General features: G+C 40.5%; 1 protein-coding gene across 1 annotated transcript; it reads right to left on the reverse strand.

Annotated features, from left to right (window-relative positions):
* Positions 1 to 63: 63 nt before the first annotated feature.
* Positions 64 to 20,536, reverse strand: LOC311046892 (uncharacterized protein). Its single transcript, XM_084059472.1, has 22 exons — positions 20,036 to 20,536; positions 17,815 to 17,977; positions 17,291 to 17,443; positions 16,411 to 16,571; positions 15,919 to 15,987; positions 15,664 to 15,768; positions 12,324 to 12,465; positions 11,703 to 11,788; positions 11,511 to 11,612; positions 10,610 to 10,751; positions 7,931 to 8,109; positions 6,829 to 7,002; positions 5,779 to 5,941; positions 4,974 to 5,132; positions 4,577 to 4,737; positions 3,901 to 3,969; positions 3,570 to 3,676; positions 3,279 to 3,415; positions 2,875 to 2,960; positions 2,440 to 2,541; positions 946 to 1,087; positions 64 to 596 (listed from the first exon to the last, which is right to left on the reverse strand). Exons 1-22 carry the CDS (start codon positions 20,195 to 20,197, stop codon positions 406 to 408), a joined length of 2,955 nt encoding a protein of 984 aa, XP_083915598.1. The 5' UTR covers positions 20,198 to 20,536; the 3' UTR covers positions 64 to 405.
* Positions 20,537 to 20,991: the final 455 nt, after the last annotated feature.

Here is a 20,991-nt window from a genome sequence, read left to right on the forward strand (position 1 = left end):
TTGATGAAGATGGTGTTAAAACTCTTGAATTAAAATACCATAAAAGTCAATTAGACCTTTTAATCCGGACAAAGTTGAGTCAGAAATAAGGTTGTTGCACTATTAACAATACAAACCTTAATCATGAGTTCAATCATGAATACATAGTTACAAAATCACTACTTGTACATCTGTTTGTTTCATTATATCTGCTACTCAGATTGTTTCTCCAATGTTGCATAAATTGTACTTTAGGAATTCAGAAATGCTGCCATATTGAACATTACATATCACTGTATCTGACGCACGCACGCACATAGGCATGCAAATAAGAGCATTGTATAATGATTCCCCTTTATTCATCAATCATCATTGATCAAAATGTCCCCCATAAATCCATCATTTGGATTTAGACAATGATCAGACCTACTGAGAGTCTTGCCTAAGTCTGATATGCATGTGGTATGGTTTGGGGCTGATGACGATTCCATACACAGAGGTGTAGTCTGGCTGTCCTGCGTCCTCAGGCCAGATGAACTGGAACCTCCTTAACAGAGTCACCATGATCAAGAAGAGCTCCATACGAGCCAGACCCTCTCCCAGGCACATGCGGGGACCTGTGGTATGAAAAAGCAGAAAAGATAATTATATAACATTTTTTTGTAGTTTCTCTAACTTGACAATATTTCTACTCCGTGGTGCAGAAGAGGTCAGTCTCTAGAACAGTGTTTGTAGGTCCCCTAAAATCTTGGCCAAATATCTATGCATGTCCCCCAAGGAAAGTAGACCAATCAAGTACTCAAACACTTTATTAGGAAAAACTAGTTAAAAGGCCTCCAAATACGGACTGCATGGGGGAGATATTAGACCCCAGCTTAGTATTTTCAATTTCTCTAATGATAAATAGGTAATAAATATATTTTCCACAATATTTTACAAGAATCTTTTCACAAACAGCTGAACCACCTGCAGAGAAGGGCATGAAGGCTTCTGGCTTAACAAACTCTCCCTGGTCATTCAGGAAGTTTTCAGGGTTGAATTCATGGGGGAATTTCCATTGTCCCTTCTCAAACAGCACTGAGGTCAGGTTCGGTATGATCACAGTTCCCTGTGAAAAAAGAGGAACCAACATTAGATTCTGTCCAAATGTGATAATACACAAGCAAAGACACACCAAACATTCCTCCAGTGCCCACCTAGTATATCTGTGAGTGCATGAAAGCATGAATGTTATCAAACACAAACTTCCATGTGAGAAACAATATGTTCAGAGCTGTGTCTTTCTTTTAAGAAATGTTACATGCAAGAATGAGTGCTTGTACTGTACATCAACAAAAAAAAGAAGAGTAGAGTGCATACCTCGGCCAAATTGTCAAGATATGAAGATATGAGTGATGTCCTTGCCCTTGATTGTGACTTTGAGCGTCAAGATTTTCAACCGAAAAGTGAATAATGTCTTCGGGGCAGCATACCAACCATTTCCCACCTAGTTTCATGAATATCTCCACATTCGTTCACTAATTTGATCTTTTACATGTGTAACCCAACACATGTAAAAGACAATCCGTTCAAGATATTTTTGCCAAGAATCTTACCTTTACCTTTATTGTGACCTTGAACTTGGACCCTTTCCACTCAAAAGTATCAGACACTGCTCCAGGTCACTGGGGACAGGTATCCCCAAAATGGTATCATATCGTTCCAGTGACATTCTCATTTTAAGTATTTATGAAGTGAGTATTGTAGCTGAAGCTCTAGAGGAGAAGACAAAACTCACCATGTGCCTTGCCTAAATAGGGAGCATCGGATATATTCTTTTTATAACAATATGTCATCACTGCTGACTTAATTCTGTGACAATTGTCTTTGTGTCACAATGAGAAAACAGAATGGAATAAAGATTTTAATTTCCATGATGTTTCTCATGATGTGTTGTGTAGATAGTTTTTCTCAGCAAACTGCCTCATGTTGTTTTTGTTTATATTTGTACTGTATGTTCAGTTACATAGTGTACGTTCAGCTAAAAAGGTTCTAGAAAATGCACAACTTTACAGTTTTCATCAAGGTACACATACATAATATTAATGCACAAAATACTATAAAAAAAACATTCAGTAGGATAAGAAGCAGTTTTTCTAATCACTGACTTCCATGATAAAGATGACACAATTAAGATTGACTAGTTCAGTGGTTCTCAACCACTGGATCGTTGTGGCTCCATATGTCCTTCAGGACAGAGGGACAGATGGATGGACGGACAGACAGACAGACAGACAGACAGACAGACAGACAGACAGACAGACAGACAGACAGACAGACAGACACAGACAGACAGACAGACAGACAGACTAAAAAACACTGCATCATAGCCTTGGTGTCCCAAAGGAGATTACCATGATACTTTAATTTCCCTCTCCATCTGTTCTCATGCTTTGATATGAATGCTGCGTTGTCTCTTACCCTGGGTATGGAGTATCCCTTGAGCTCTGTGTCTTTAGTGGTGCAGTGGAAGACACTGAGAGGAACCGTGTTAGCTATCCGGAAGATCTCATGGGCCACAGCCTGCATGGACAGAGACCAATCACTACAGTACTAGAACATGATTTGTCACTCACTCATACAGGTACAAGCAGTGAAATGTTGGTGTACTGTGAACAGCAATAGGCTACAAACAGTATACAACGAGATAAGAATACTGGACTGAAATGAAAATAAAAAGCTAAAATAAACAAACAACATAAGAGGTTAAGAACAGTTTAAGACACACGCTATGTGCGGAATTGGGGGCTGTGGTGGTGTGGGGGGTACATTAAGTACACTATCTATGTATATCTGTGCAAGTGAAGACAAAACTGATATTATTATTGGTTATTGTATTCAATGAAATAACTGCACCTGCACATAGGGCATCTGGTGCCTGTCTTCAAAAGTGGCCTGGTCTTTCCCCTCAAGCACACGGTCTATCTCCTGCTGACAGCCTTCTGAGAGAGAGAAAGATAGTCCGAGAAACAAAATTACCAGCTGAATGACGAGAATTTTACCACTTAATCATTAAAAAAGAACAAAACAAAAAATCGACGATCTACAACCTCAACGCATCACATCACTACGTGTTGTAGAGCTTCACTACTATTCTTTTCTTTTTAAATTATTTTTCAAAAGTCTGCACATTTTTGAAAATGTGAAAATTGTCCTAAATAGGGACAACAGGGTTAAAGTGGTTAACAACATACGTATCTCATACTATACTAATGAGGCAATTGAACAGGGAGAATTGGTTAAATTATTCTACAATATACCCTGTATCTGTGGGTAGTTCATAAGGTAGAGGAAGCCAGTGAGTAGGGTGTTGGAGGTGGTGTCAGTCCCAGCAAACTGGAGATCCATAACATAGGCGATAAGCTGATCTTCAGAAAATGACGAGTCATTAGTTCCACTCTTGGCAGACGATTGAGAGAAGAAGAAAAAGAGGGTAAACATTAATTCAATACATTTCTCATTTTCATCTTACCCCATTAACTAGTTTAAATAGCTACTGTTACCCAGACATTTTCACAGGATTCAAAGTCACCCTCAAAACACACACACACACCTTTTCCAGTTCATCCAGGTAGCAGTCCAGTAAGTCTCTTGGTTTTCCAGGGACTCTGGTGTTCTTGTGCTCAACCACTAGCTCCGTGAGTTTAAGGTGCCCAGCCTGAACAGGATATTTATTTTAAAATATTATCCATCTATCTATAGCCTACTGCAAATATGCTGTCTGTTGGTTTCCTCACAATTCTATTACAATTCATATTTTAAGAATGGGGATGTTTTCAATGTTTATGTTGTGACAATAATACTTTTTTCTCATCAAAGATTGCCTTTTGGTGTATGCAAGAATTTCTAGGGCATAGACATATTTTACAGGCTCATACATACCCTCATCAGCTTGAAGGATTTCTGGAAAGGTAGTGGCAGGCAACGCACAATGGGAACAGAGTCATAAAGCTGTAGGGACAGAGAGGAGCCTCATGTTTGCATGCAGCAGCTCATTGATACAAGATGGACATACATATCTAATCTTCCAGGAATCACAACCCTTTATAAAATAATATGAATATGCTACCCATGGTCAATAAACCCAGATAGCATCCCTATTCTGGGCATGTCAATATAGGTGAACATTCGGCAAAACGTTCTAAAGAAAAAATTGCAGATCAACAAGATCACGTGTTGTGTTGCCACACGTTGTGAGCTTGTAGATTGGCTATTTTTGTTACTTGACACACAATGAAGTATAGTGGTTAAGACTATTCTGACGGTTTCTTTGCAGGTCATTTGGATCAGCAGCACTTTGGCAGTATCTGTTAATTAGAATCAGAATCAACTTTGTTTATTGTCACATCACAGGTTTACTCCTGGCATTATGTCAAAGTGTTAGCAAGACACTGAACCCCTTTTTGATTTGAAACAAAAACAAACACCTGGGTGCCGAGGCTACTGAACCCCTTACAACGAGCAGGCTGGTGCCTTGCATGGCTGCCTCTGCCATTAGTGTTTGAATGGTTGAATATCATGGATATATTGTAAAGCTACATAAAGTCAATTTACCCACCATAGCCCAAGGTCCATTTATAATCTTAGCGACTTCTTTAAAAATGCCAAGAAACAGCTTGGTGAACTCGTCGTCATAGGTGTGGCGTGTCCCAAACAGAACTTGGCAGATGATGTTGTTGGCAGCATTATGGAACAATATGTGAGGATTCATGGTTTTACCTGTACAACAAATAATCCTGATTAATTATATGGTTTGAAGCCACTTGGTCTAAACTTTAGACCAAGTGGCTTCACTGGAGATTACTACAAGTTTAATTTTCTCCATATAGGACAATTTCAACAACAGAGAGAAATGTGCATATCTGGAGCCAAACAGAATATTTAAATTTCATAAAAATGTTATCCCTGTTAGGGCTTATATTGAACGTCTTTCTAATGGCTGTTCTCTATCTTACCAATGCTGCTGTCCAATAGCTCCACCATATGTTTGATCTCTCCCAAAGTCCTGTCCTCCATGGACTGTTTCCCTAAACCAAAGTCCCTCAGTGTCATTAGAGCAAAGCGACGGTGCTCCCTCCAGCCATGATTGTAGTCTGCTAGAATCACTCCTGGAGCTAAATTTAGAAAGGCACAAGTCAGTTCATTAAATTATTTGTTAAGAGAGAACCAGCGTTGTTTGTGCAGAATGATCAACTAAGGGACAGGCCAGTTGGCCTATCCAGGGCTGGGTAAGTAATGGGTTGGAGCTGTCAGGACCTGAGTAACCTGCGATGGGAAATAGCGTTCTCTATCGTATCGAGACTATCTCTCCACCCAACATATTTCATATGTTGGGTGGAGAGACTGTTGAACGAGAACTGAGCACGTGGACACTGTGCACTGAACTCATTGAACAATGTTTTTAATGCACAGATGATCTGATCAATGTTTTAATTGGACTCCCCATTACGAACACTTCCTTCCCTTAAATTAGTATGCACATTAGCCACTCTCTTAAATACACTTTACTGTATTTCTATTCTATTTCTATCTATCTTTTTAACTGCATTAATGGGCCTGTACAATTAAGAATTTCACCCATATTACCTGTAATGTGATGTGACAATAAAGTTTGATTCTGAAACAAGAAGTCCCGCACACTGTATCTTGCTGTGGCAACTCACTTTTTTTTATTTGATGACAAACGTTTCGGTCCGTCTGGACCTTCTTCAATAGTGTCTTTATATTATAAAGCATCTGAAATTAGCATTTGCATTTTACCTTTCTGTTGTACTATATGATTCATCATCAGTTCTTTGGGTCGTCCAGCAAAGTCAGCAGCCTTTGTGACCAGGGCCTCCTTTATGGCCTGGAGCCCATTTACGACAACTACTGGTGTGGGGCCAATGAACAGACTGTAGACATCACCATAGCGCTCGGCCAACTGGGAGAACAGTGACACTGGCAGTTATAAAGTGAAAGTGGAATAACTAGTCTCTATCGTTAACGTTTTGTTCATTTTGCAAGTGGCCTACAGTAATAATATATGTGCAATAAAATGTACAAAACTCCTTTGAAAATAGCCGATCTACAAGCTCGCAAAGCGTCGCGTTATGAGCTTGTAGATCTGTAGATTTTCAAATAGCTTAAGTATACAGGGCTGAAGTGGTTCATTTATGTTTTGTAATAATAATCCTAATCTACAAAGTAACTAAAGTTTTCAAATAATTGTAGTGGAGTAAAAGTAGTACTGAAAATTGTAAATACTCCAGTAAAGTGAAAATACCTCAAAATTGTTCTTAAGTACAGTACTTGAGTAAATGTTCTTAGTTACTTTCCACCACTGGCCATCAGTAAATGCAATGCTCATCACTGCCCAATACTGAGGCAATAATCTAACAATGCCGGACAATGTTTAGCTTGTCTTGAGGTGGGACGACATCTTTTCAGCGTGTTTAAACAGGAATGTCCAAAGGTACCAAGAAATACCAACACCAATTCAATTTCAATAGAATCACAATTGGTTGACGATGTCCAAAAGTCTTCATTCAAGATTAATACATAGGCTATACATAGAAGCAGTGATCTGGAAATGATTTTGTGTTGTGACTTGACATATGCTTGAAACAATAATTATGCCATATTTGTGTTTTTGATTATTTCTTGGCAACTAATTTTAATTTCCACAGAGGTTGTTCAATGCATGGACTATTCAATTCACAGGCCTTTACTACAACTACTACTACTAGTGGTTGCATTCAAATGGGAAATGTTCTATTCAAAACTTTAAAACAGATGTTTAATGTAGACTAGAGAATTAGCTGTCACTACCTTCCCCAGATCTTCAAGAGGATTCTCCAAAGTGATTTGCAGCAGGTTTCCAAAGATGGGGAAGGGTCTGGGGCCTGGAGGGAAGTTTTTATCCCTGCGTATCCATACAAGAAAGAAAACGAGGCAGAAGGCCAACCATAAGAGAATAAATGATCCAAACATCATTGAATGGTACTGATGAGCATCTACTAGTATGAGGTTTCTTTACGTTCTACCAGTCACAGCAGTGTCTCTCATCTAGTTTACCAAACAAACAGTCATGGCATTGACAGGGTCGTGTGGCACTGACCGTGGCCTGTGTTGGTCAGCTGTCACTCATTTACCCGGAATCTGGTTCATCTGCTTTCCTTGATTTACCCCTTTCACAGAGACATTTATACAGTTGAATGTAATAACACATTAATTGTGGGTGTTTCATTGTGTAGCAAAGGTGCAAAAAAAGTGTGTGTGTGTGTATATATGGTAAGATACCGTATGCTAAAGAAGTGACATATCCTAGGTAAGAAATCATTTTAATCACATTATACAATATACAGTAGTACAGTGTAAGAGCACCACAAAACACACACATTATATATAAGATACATGGTGTTAGAATTCTTGAATTCAAATGCCATAAAAGTCAATTAGACTTTTTAATCCGGACAAAGTTGAGTCAGAAATAAGGTTATTGCACTATTAACAATACAAACCTTAATCATGAATAACTAGTTACAAAATCACTACTTGTACTTTGTTTGTTTCATTATATCTGCTACTTGATTTGTTTCTCCAATGTTACATAAATTGTACTTTAGGAATTCAGAAATGCTGCCATATAGAACATTACACACCCAAGCCGGGCTACTGATATGCTGAGTTGGAAGTGCTCGGGATTGAACCCATGACCTTGTGGTCCAAAGGCAAAAGCTCTACAGAGTACCGACTGAGCTACCTGGACAAAATTTTGCTTAACTTATGTACAAATCTTACAATGGACTTTTCCATTCAGAGACATAAAGAGTAGTGACATATTTTCTCTCCCCCTTGTGCTTTCAGATATGAATGCCATTTTTTCAGTCCTCATAGTTCCTCTCTCTTTCTCCAGACTTTCCTACTTTACATCTCTCTGTCGGATCCCCATGCGGTAGGGTTTTGGGGTCAGAGTGACCCCAAACACAGGGGTGTAGTCTGGCTGTCCTGCATCCTCAGGCCAGATGAACTGGAAGTTCCTTAACAGAGTCGCCATGATCAAGAAGAGCTCCATACGAGCCAGACCCACTCCCAGGCACATGCGGGGACCTGGTTCATGCAAGGAAAATCTGTCAGTAAATGAATGATAGCATAACAGACACCTTTTGCATGCTTTAGCATATCACATGTTGTATGTACTACATGTGATATGTGGTACATTTGTACATTTTCTGATTATTTGTACAGTATAAATGATTTCTTTTTAAATGACAGCTCTTAATAAAAACGTAGTTTAGTCGTAGTTTGAAGTCACACAAACTCATTGGCTATCCGTCCACCCAGATCACTTTCACTTCACTTTCACTTAATCCTAATCACTTTTTCTAGCTTGCGTTGCTGTATGTCAGGATGAGGTGTAATGCCCCTCGGTTGTTGCCAAAAATATTTATAATTTGACCGCGTATATAGTGTACACACACACACACACACACACACACACACACACACACACACACACACACACACACACACACACACACACACACACACACACACACACACACACACACACACACACACACACACACACACACACACACACACACACATACACACACATATGTGTGTATATATAGATTTGGACTGTATAATGCTAGGTTCTATTCTACCAAAGTTCAACATCAATTTAAATTGACTTTTGGATGGATTAAAGCTTGCCCGCTGGTCATCCCTGATACCCCTGACCATCATACTGGCCCTCATTTATCAACGCAGCGTATAAACCGGCGTATATTTTCCATATATTCGGCCGTACACCAACGTCGAAGTCACATTTATCAACGCATCCTACACAGCTGATCCGAGCGTACACTTGGTCCCAGCGTTGATAAATGTCACGGCTGAAACGAGCGTCATTTAAATAACACGCCCTTAAAATATTCTCAAAACGCCCCGATTTTACGACATGAAGACGAACCAGAACACGACCAAAGACATGAAAAGCCAATAAGAAATAGTTACGCCACACACACACACACACACACACACACACACACACACACACACACACACACACACACACACACACACACACACACACACACACACACACACACACACACACACACACACACACACACACACACACACACACACACACCTGTCTTTCCGTAGCGTAGCGGTACATGAGACTCGGGCGGAATGCAGTGATTCCGTGCCGCCACGTTAATATTGGAGCGTCGGGTTTATATCCTTAACCCAGCCAGGTTGTGTAGCCTACATAACTCTCTATGACATAACTCCATAACATAGGACAAGCTACTGTAAGTTTGTAGACCTCACTGTCCATGAAAAGGTGCTGTCCCGACCGCGGGACTCCCGGCGCAAAAGCGCTCGTATATTTTTGAAAATAGCAGATCTACAAGCTCACAACGCGGCTTGTGAGCTTGTAGATCTGCTATTTTCAATACAGACAGACTACAATCTTATCTGAATGACTGTTAAAGCAGTTTGATTAAATTACTTTATAAAATGATATATTTTCACTGCGATTATTTATTAGTGTAGATATACACATTTAGGAGTGGATTATGTGTCTAGATGCCTGTCAGACAGTCAGACAATGGTGCTCCACAGGTCTAGAATGGAGTAAACGGGTGCAGCCAACGTCAACAACTGGTCTCGACCAGACGTGAGATCTCAGCGTACCGTAGGATAAAGCCGACGTCAGGATATATTGATAAATGCCGAAAAGTGCGGTGATTACGCCGTACGCTCATTATTCGGGCTGCACCGTGTTGATAAATGAGGGCCACTGTGTCTTGGCTGTGCCACCGGTCCAGCAGATGGCACTGTCCCCTCACAATCTGCCCCCTCATCTACTGTATGTCATTGTGTTGATTGTCCATTGGGTCTACTGTGCTGTGTTAGGGAATGTATATGTGTGTGATTCTGAGGAAGGCCAACAGACCAAAACGCAAATAAAAGTGTGCAAAACTTTTTTCTTCTTTTTAAGGGTGTGTATATGTGTCAGTAAACTTGGTTTACTCCTTAACCTGCTCTTTCCTGCACTTGGGCCCTGCTTAAAATCCTCCCAACAGGGCTGGGCTCAACAGCTTAGTAGTTCTAGTGATAAGCTGTGTGTTATCCAATTGAACGTGTATTTTATTGTGATAACGGGGCCAAAGTATGTTATGTATCAAACTCCAGATACAGGCTTGATGTGCAGTTAAAGGATCTTATTCTTAACAATTTCCAAGTTTGGAATGTTCAAGCTGGCAATGACACTTCATGAATGTACTCTTTTCTTTTTTTCACATATCCCTGTTTTATAGTAATAGTTTTTACATAGCATCTAATCTTTATCTTATCTTTTAAATTTGCTATTAACCAACATCAAGGTCAAGGTCAAGGTTCTTTATTGTTACTTTCACAGTATACACTCACGCGTATATGGGAGCAAAATATCGTTCTCCCAAGTGCGACATGCATGCAAACACAGAAAAAAAATCATTTAGCCTTGACAGCTTAGCCTTGGAAGAGTTTCACTGGGTGTTCTCTCACACCCAGATTGGAAACAAGATAAACCACTTTGAAAGAACCAACTCACCTGCAGAAAAGGGCAAGAAGGCATCTGGCTTAACAAACTCTCCCTGGTCATTAAGGAAGTTTTCAGGGTTGAATTCGTTAGGGAATTTCCACTGTCCCTCTTCAGACAGTACGGAGGACAGATTGGGAATGATCATAGTACCCTGGGGGGGAAAACAAAACAAAAACATCAGTAAGATGTTTCATTTATGTTACCGGTTTAAAACCTTTGCTATGCCTCATACCATATGATCACAGATAAACTCGTATCATGAATCTATAATACTATAGAGCTCCTCATGACATGTTTTTCCCCAGCGCAGGTTCCAGAGGTAGAAATCCCATTAATTTCTCCATAGACGTTTCAGAAAATCCCGAAAATTAGAACCAAGCCAACCACACCCCTGATGAATCTTGACCATAAAACATTTGATTCTGTTCATAAAAATAATTGGAAACTGCAAAAAAGGCAAAGGTACAAGACTGTGTACATATTTTTAGAATTAAGGAACTACTCCCATGAGCCATTGCGCATACTTTTCCAATGCTTCCAGCCAAAAGGATTGCTACTTGTTAATTTTAATCATTGTCTTTATTATAGTATTTATATTGTTGATGGTATTGTAAAATATTGTAGTTGACTGGAAGAGATTTTCAGCGACGATTTAGGCTATGATCATGTCTCCGGGTTTCGGATCCAGGAAAGGGGGTGGGGAGCATTAGGATTGAGGGTAGTTAAGTATTTCTCCATGACATTGCAAGTGTCTTGCTCAAGGACACTTTGACAGTTACCTCGCGTCACCAAGCTTTCCACCACTTCCACCACTAACACAGGGGGAGCCCAGGATCGAACTCGGGAACATTCTGATTCCCAAGCTCTACCTTCTGAGCCACTGCCGCCCATAACACCTGTCTCTCCTTACCCTGGGTATGGAGTATCCCATGAGCTCTGTGTCTTTGGTGGTACAGTGGAAGACACTGAGTGGAACAGTGCTAGCTATCCTCTGGACCTCATGGATCGTAGCCTGTATGGACAGAGAATCATTACACACACCTATGATCCACAAAATGTATCAGTCAATCAGAAACAATGATCAATTATGATGTCACTGTACCATGACGTAGGGCATCTGGTGCCTGTCGTCATAACTGGCATGATCCTTCCCCTCTAACACCTGGTCTATCTGCTGCTGACAGCGTTCTAAGAGAGAGCGTTTCATAATTTCATTCATAATAACATGCTAGAACGTAACATGAAGGAGACATTGACAAGACAGAGAATACACAGTAAAATCCTCCGTGTTCATTTATCCATTTGAGGGTATACAAATGTAACCAAATGGGCACGTGTAACCAAAACGTTTGTACTCTCAGAGTTAAATTAACACTGAGGTTTTCACTATGTACAGTAGGTGAAATATAAATCCAGGTACAGAGTGAAAAATGAATTTGGATGAACCTCGACAGGCCTAAACCTCACGACACAATTCACAAAACCGGGAAAGCGTCCGTGTCATTTTAGATTTTTGCATTGGCTATTCAAAACACGGTTATATTTCTATAAGATCCAGAGTTACACACAGTAACCTCTTACCCAGTACAACCAGGTGGTACAACTGACAAAGTGCAAGGTCACAGCAAGTGCCATGAACCTTGGTCAACCAACAGCAGAGTATGTGATCCAAGAAATGAGTGCCAAGTAAACAAGTATGTGCAGCAAAGTAAAAACTACTTACCCTGTATTTGTGGATAGGTCATAAGGTAAAGGAAAGCAGTAAGCAGGGTGTTGGAGGTAGTGTCAGTTCCAGCAAAGTGCAGATCCAGAACGTATGTGATCAGCTGTGCCTCTGAAAATGATGAGCCATCATCTTCCCCTCTCTAGACAGAAAACAGTGAGGTAAGTTTGGTTCAGTATGGAGAATGAGGAGGGCTTACATTTTCAAAATGCATGCTATATTTTAAGGTATACTGTATCAGGGTTTCCTGCAGGAACAAATTTAAACTTAAGTCTAGTAGTCTAGGTGCTAATGGAGGGGGGTGCATATGCCTGCGCACGCTAGGGCAGTACGATAAAATATCGATGGGTATACAGTATATGACTCATTTTATATTTTAAGTGTAGTGTAGTGTTGTGGTTTTCACTATCATTGGCTTCACTATTACATAATTGTATTGGCTCTCAGTATTGCTCTCAGTATTGTCTCTCGGTAGTCTGGCATTCCCAGTCTGTTCTCCAGTGACCCTCTGCACAGCCAGAAAATGGTTAGAATTCGTTACTTCTCCTAGGCCCATGGTTATGGAATACCAACAGAATATTAATGCATGTCGTTTGTCAACCAAGTGACAGTACAGTCACATTCCCTGATACATTTTTTGTTTGGTTTATTTTTGTCTATCCCCTGTTTGCTTGTTTGCAAATTGGATTTGACACCCTTTAAAATCAGATATGTCAACTGTCTATGTTGGCTAATTATTGTGGGCTCGCTGCAGCATCAGCGAGCACACTATAGCTATTGGCCCGGATTCATAAAGGGATTTACGACCATATTTTGTACGTACGGGCATTTAGGACAAATCCTACACCTACAGTCGGATTCATAAAAGTTTTTTGGTCTGTGTTTTGTGCGTCAGGTGCGCACGTTCTCAGGTCAGCCCGGGGCTGTCTTACCAGGGCTGAAATGTGCGTATGTCTTTAGAATCAGATAATCAGAGGTCGCGCTAGGATTTTTGGTGGCCGGCCCCAATGTCCGGCATGATTAAAATGGAACGCTGTGGTGTCACGCGAAGCGCCCAGTGCACCCCTGAGCACCACCTCAGGTGTGTGTTTATGACAAGGAGCACCCACAGCATCGGTGCCTATGACCTCAGGTGTGTGTTGTACCTTGTTCTATGTACACTTCTCTGGGGCATGAGGGGATCTGTTCACTATATGGGTCGTACGTATACTTGTCTAAAAAGCCTGTAGCACTTGCCCTAGCCTTAAGGACCTTGCAGGATTATGCAAAGGCTAAAATGTAATTTAGATAGCATGTTAGGTAGACAGATGCCATGTTTTCATAATACCATAGTATAGCATTATTTTAGGAGTCCTGTTGTGACTGTTGTATTGAGGGAAACATTTTGTTGACATGATGGTATGTTGTATGTACGGAATAGAAAAGCACTGGACTGGATGTAGAACTTTTGTGTGACTGTTGGTATATTGAATAATGATTTGAACTGAGTTATTGAAAAATGACATTGACTTTGATATTTCAATGACAAGATTCTCCTTAATGGTCAAAACAATATCAGAAAGGAATTATAAATGTCAGAATTAGTTGAATTAGTCTTATTGCACCTGTTTTTAGTCCTAACAATGGCCAAGTTATGGCCAAGGACCTTTCAAGGTCAACATCACCCAAAGTGGTCATAGCAATATCAGAAATGAATTCCCCACCCCACAATTAGTCAAAATAATAGAAAATAATTGCATGTGTATATACACTCAGAAACAAAGAAGTTGGATTTTCATCATAGCCGATGGCAGCCATATTTGATTTGACCATTGCGCCATTCGTGGCACTATGGCGGACGAGCACCTCTGTGATTTTTCATGTCTAGGTAGGCCTACCCATTGTTCAAGTGAGAAATTCTCCTAACACCAAATTGCGAACGGGCCTATAGGCCAGGTACAGGACTACTGTGCAGATAATGTGGGGAGATAATGGCAAAAAAATGAATATCGTAAAAAAGTATTAAAGCTACTCATTTGAAAAGGCTATCATGTTTCAAAGTACTTCTATGGACCCTACAAACAAAATGGTGCCAAAGAGATTTTGCCACCTTTCGTGTCCCTGACTTCTGGTCAGGCCCATGGACTATAAGCCCTTTGGCCTTCTTGCCTACTCCTGGAACTTTTCTTTTTATATTGTGTACTGTTTACATTTTGTGCTAAATAAATCAAATAAAGAAATAAATAAACAATAAAAGCATGTTTGGTGTTAAGGGGCACAGTAAAAGCATATTTGGCATTAAGGAACCTTGCAGAGTCGGCAATAACAGAGAAAGGAATGCACCGGGGTATCATTAGTTACGGTTGTTGTGACAAGACCTGAAAGATAGTTTGTGCAGTAATACTATGCCGCTTGGAGGAATGTACCGAAACACACCATAGCTTACTGAGAAACAGTACACAGGCTAATGCCAGTAAACCAATTAGTAAGGTACTTTTGGTGCCAGTAAGGCACGTTAGGGGTTTAGGATGTTAGATTAATGAGCACATTCTGTCACTGGGCAAGTAATGTACCAAATATGTATACAAATATGTGTAAACAGTATAAAAGGGGACCTCCTTACGATGACTAGCCTCTGCTACTGCACTGCGTGACTCTAGTGGCAGCGGTGGCCTAGTGGTTAGAGGGGCGGCCTTGATACCGGAAGGTCCCTAGTTCGATTCCCCAATTCATCACATCAATCATGAATCACCGCTGAATAGCCCTTGAGCAAGGCTTCCATGCAGGGTCCGGCTGGAAACAAGTTTCGTACTTAGTCCGACACCCTGGGTAAACAACAAACTTTGCTTTGCTTACTCTGTGTCCTGCAATCTTCAATAAAGGCTTGAATCCCACTGTACTTTGACTGTGCCTTGACTTGTCTGTCCGTCCCTTCACATTTGGACTCTAAGCCGAGCAGAGTATGATTGATTATTTTATTTTCGTGTCCTGCATACAAGGTACTAGGTTAGAAAGTACCTAGAAAATACCCACTACAGTAGTAACAGTGAAAACTAAACATTATCTAAAAAACTGGATATTACATGTCAAACGTTTAGTCTGACGTTTAGTCTCTGTGCTGACCAATTCTCGGTTGTGCTGGTCTGGTGGTGGAATCCCTGTGTATGTATGGCTTCTTACATATGAAGCCATACATACTGCAGAAAATAGATTGTATGCATAAGCAGAAAATAACGTGTAGAGACTCTACAAAATGCCACACTACTGGCTACTGCTCGCAGACAGTGGATGAAAGAAACACCACAGAATCTAGTAATGTACAACATCTGTCAAACCATGATGCATTTCCATGCACACTCACCTTATCCAGTTCATCCAGGTAGCAGTCTATGAAGTCTCGTGGTTTCCCAGGGATTCTAGTGTTTTTGTGCTCTGATACCAGACGAGTTGATTGTGCCTGACATTGCTGAGAAAGAGACAAAGCATTCATTTGGAGAAATTGTGCCATTCATTTATCCAAGCCACAGTAAAATGTCAAATGTTTCTTTTTATATCTAATTTGGAGCAGAATGATAAGAGGCTATGATTTTGATCACCCCAGGCCCAGTAAACATACCTCAACATTCTTAAAGGCTTTCATGAAGGGGAGTGGAAGGTAACGGATCATGTGACAGGAGTCATACAACTAGGGAAAGAGAAATCATTAATTCAGTTTAACCCACTATAAATGGAATTGTAAATGGAATGTCACATACAAATGAGTCTGTTAAGTGGCCTAGAGAGCCCTTGTTGTTCAGGTTTTACTTTATGTCTGACTGCTTCTACATGTCTGCTGAGACATGTAAAAGTGTTCAAACTCTAATAAAGTTTAAGTGGGGGCTGGATCCTTAGTTAGGTACAGTAAATGTAACTCCAATGTGATGGACAGCTCTCGCAGCCAGGTTTTTTTTGCACAGATGCGATTCACCAGTAAAGCCTTGGTGCAAGTTTGCAACATACTGCTTGTTGAGAAACACGAGGACCAATAGTTATGATTTACAGTACATTTTCCGAGTCATTCACGTCAAAGACGTTTTACACAAAGAATGTTTTACACCATGTCACCCACCATGGCCCAGGGTCCATTGGCAATCTTTGCATTCTCAGTGTAGAGGCGAACTATCAGTTTGATGAAGTCATCATTGTAATCGTAACGTGTTCCAAATAGAACCTGGCAGATGATATTGGAGGCTGCATTATGGAACAATACCTGAGGGGCCATGGTTTTACCTAAAGAGAAAAAAGACTAAATGAACAATGTTACCTGGCACAACAACGAAACATTTAATGTGTCAATGGCTACATTACTAATAACCAAATTTATATTAGATTTTTTTACTAACTGTTAGTAAAGATGGCAACAATGATGACTTGCCTGATGAAATATATAGAATGTACTGTTATTTAGAAGCATACAAAATATCTACATATATCTACTGTATGCAGACTTCACTTTATTGAGCTTTTGGTATGGTATATACATTCAGGAGCAAAACGCACTCTGATGAATCTTTAACAGACAGAGAGATCCAAGTGTGCAGAAACCTTCTGTTAGGTGGAAGGGTCCTCAGGCAGGTGGGAAGGCCCACACTGGCAAACAAATTGTCCCACAACCTGGGGTACTACTTTGCCACAACTCACACCCACACTCACCCTTAACCACTTAAACCCTATGTCACTGGCTGGACTCCCCTAGGGGGTCTATACTTGGCCCCTTCCTTTTCTCAATAGACACCAAATCTCTTCACCTAAATATCCGAACTATAAGCTCACAACACAACGTCTTGTAGATCTACTATTTTGGCCGAATGTACGCCTATTTGCGACGAACGTTCACATATTATGTCTTTCCCAGAATAGGGATGCTATGGTTCATGCGGTTAACTCACACCATTTGAACCTGGCTACTTCATGGGGAAGTGGAATAAGTCGGCAGATAACCAACGTACCAATGTGCTTCTTCAATGGTTCCATGATGAATTCTATCTCTCCCAGAATCCTCTCCTCCATGGACATTTTCCCCAAGCCAAAGTTCCTCAGGGTCATCAGAGCGAAGCGACGGTGCTCCCTCCAACTGGGATTGTAGTCCTGCAGAATCACTCCTAATTTATTAGTGTGATGACAGAAAAACTCATTGGAAATGTGTCCAATCAAAATCCTTCCTCTGTGCAATTATTTTCTATTCCATTCTGTTGTCTTACTCAGTCAACACACTGATAAAATAACACTGATATATCAAGGCCATTTGGTTGTGTCTTTGTTTTTCTCTATTGTAGAAATGTTTTATAAATTATAAGCAAGTGTTGTTCACTGAGTTGCTCAAGCAACAACAATCTCTCATGCTGAGAGAGAGAGAGAGAGACAGAATGTGGAAATGAAAGCTGTTTACCAAGATATTTAAACAATAACACGAACAGGTTAGCTGCATAACCTTCTGTGTGCATCACCTTACAACATCACATCACTGTCTCACCTCTCCCTTCGGTTATATCATTGACCATGAGGTCTTGGGGTCGTCCAGCAAAGTCCACAGCCTTGGTGACCATTGCCTCTTTCATGGCCTGGAGCCCATGGATGATAACTGCTGGTCTAGTGCCAATGAACAGACTGTAGACATTACCATAGGTCTTGGCTAGCTGTAGGAGACAACAAGACAGACAGTCAAGGTTGAGTGTTGACCTGACATACCTGTATGCATCTATGCTGATTTATGACAGGGCAAATTCCAATCCAGACACAGAAAATATAGTGTCAACTTACAGTATTGACAATTGTCTATGTTTCTAATATTGAATTAATAATGAATATTGATACATTCAACTCAAAGTAGTGCTACTGTTAACCCATAAAAGGGTCGTACAGTACACTGCACATAAACAACTTTTAAAGATAACAAACTTCCATATCAGTGTTGATATTTAGTTGACATACTGAACACGTGTATTAAATACAGGAAATAAGACAGCCACATGGCAACCAGGAGACACTTCATAGTCTACAGCAGTCGTTCTCAAACCTTTCACACTGCGACCCCCCAAAATAATCATATTTGAACTGGGGACCCCCCACCCAGACAAGCACTTGGAATTATAGGACTTGAGGCATTACATTTAGTCTCGACTCGGTTCCACTGTCCACAGATAAACATTGTGAAAATAGCCATAAATCGGCTATTTTCCAATGGTAATTTCAAAGGTAATATTTGACTTTTGATGCAGTAATGGTCTTATTATTTATTTTCATTTTAGAGGTACGGTATTAAAAAGGTCTTAAAAGTCCTTAAATTGTCACTTTAGAAATGTGCAGATACCCTGTATACACTTATACTGTAGGCCTATGTTGGTTTGTTTACTCTTGAGTGAGAAAACAATGTTGCACATTAAGCAAATCATTTGACCCCCCAAATAATTATTTGACCGATAGTTTGAGAACCGCTGGTCTACAGTACACTTTGTCGTAGCACAGGTTGTGACCATTCCTTGTTATAACAATTTAGTCACCAGGAAAGGGTCCAAATCAACTTCTGAAGTTAACTTCAAAAGGTTTACATACATTAAATGTATCATGCAATAACCATGTTACTAACGTGGTGTTACCCCTACGGTAGGCTACCCCACAACAACCCCAGTTGGGGAGCAGAGCATCATAGATTATTCTTGGTGCCACTGTACACAGTAAGATCCTCCGTGTTCATTCATCCATGTATAACTCTGTGAGTGTGCAAATGTAACAATAAGGTTACATTATACACAGTGTAAAATGTAACCAAATGGATAATACACTCAGGTTCAGCCCTGGAAAATGCCATACACTGCCATCCATACAGAGAACACCTATGGCAATAGCCTACCTAATGCAATTTCGTGGAGGCTGCGACATAATTGGGGTCAGCTCGTGCCATATGGTATCATATCCATTTGAAAATTCTGGCAGAAAACATTCAATAAATCATCTCCACTTCTTCACATTTGACAGTCCAGAGAACAGAAACAGGCTATGCGTTGCGAAGGCATCATGGCATTCACAGCAGCACTATTACACACCTAACTTAAAGGTAGGGTAAGTGATATTTTTTGGTTAAAACAAAAAGTATTTTGTTAAAAGGTTAAAACACTATATTCTGATAGTATTCATTGCTATAGAGTGTTTTTTCAGTAACAGATGTCTCCCTGTCTCTCCAGCTCTTTAATAAACAGAAAACACATTTTTCGGTAGGTGTCAAAATCTCAGCCAATCAGAAGAAAGTACCCATTTTTAAGCTTAATTTGTGTAGTCTTCCAGTTCCAATTTGTTCTGCTCATTTCTTAGTGTCATCACTTCCAATTTCACTTGTTTAATCTGTATCCTGACTGAGTTCTCTGCCCTGGTTGGATAAAATTGGAAATGAAACTGAAACGAAAACGCATTTTCTGTTTAATAAAGAGGTGGAGAGACAAGGAGACTCCTAATACTGAACAAACACTCTATAGCAATGAGTACTATCAGAATATAGAGCTATTTAACACTTATATTAACCAATGCAAATCACTTACCCTACCTTTAACAGTGTGATTAAGCCCAAAAAGCAAAAATAGCAGTTCATAGCATACATTTTCCAGCTTCCCCCTTGCCCGGGTCTACATCGGAACATGTGTAAAGTGCCCTTTAAATTAACACTATTCATACAGTCACACTGTAACATCAGATAGTATTACCCTTTCAAAATCCTTCATGGGGTTTTCTATGCCAAGTTGCAGAAGGTTGCCCAAGAGGGGCAGAGGAGTGGGTCCTGGCGGGAAGTTCTTGCGCCTTTGAGGTCTGAGGAGGAAGAATAGGAGACCGACACAGAGCCATAGCAGGACGAACGAACCCAACATGGTGAACACAACAGAACAGAACGGGACTGGACTCTAGTCTGCTGCTCTGCACAGCCTGGCTGCCTGACTGTGTGTTCTGTGTACTCAGAGAGGAAGTGTTGCTCAATTCTGGACTCTGCCTATCCTGTTGTCAAATCAGCAAGCAAGGCTTCTCTTCTCCGCCCACGCAGTCACTCTCTTTCTTTAACAACAAAACATCCCGTCCATCTCTGCTGGCCATTGGCCAAAGCTGACCTCTTTCTGCACACTGCACTGCACTCCCTGCTGTAGTTGTAAACAACACCGTGATTGTTTTACTGATATCATATCCCCATGGGGATCTGAATCTGACCCAACTGCTCCTCAGGTGTTGGTGGTGACGCGAGGTTGGACTCAGGTAACACTGCAAAAGAGGGGGGAGTCACGAACGCAGTACAAGAGACACGTTGTTCAATAGAGGTACTATGCAAGGTACTGCATATCACCTGACAGTTGATAAAAAATATTGTAATGATTATTAATAGAGAACAGGAGAACTGTTGCGCCTTTTTTTGTCCTTTTGGTGAAGATTAACTGCAGGTGCGGTGGTCTCGAAAAACATAAGGGTAAACTGGCAGACGGAGACTCGCTCACTGCATGGAGGTTAAGGAAAAACTCCTTAGACAAGACTTAAAGAAAAACATTTTTCTTTATTTTTAGATGCCCATAATGTGCTCGGTGCTCAGTGGATTAAAAAGCAAACGTTTCAGTCCTCCCAGGATCTTCGTCGAGTGCTATAATGGTGGGACACAGACAAATACACTGGTTTTATAGGG

The sequence above is a fragment of the Gymnoscopelus microlampas genome (genome assembly GCF_963454915.1).
Source record: "Gymnoscopelus microlampas genome assembly, chromosome: 6".
Classification (NCBI taxonomy): Eukaryota; Metazoa; Chordata; class Actinopteri; order Myctophiformes; family Myctophidae; genus Gymnoscopelus; species Gymnoscopelus microlampas.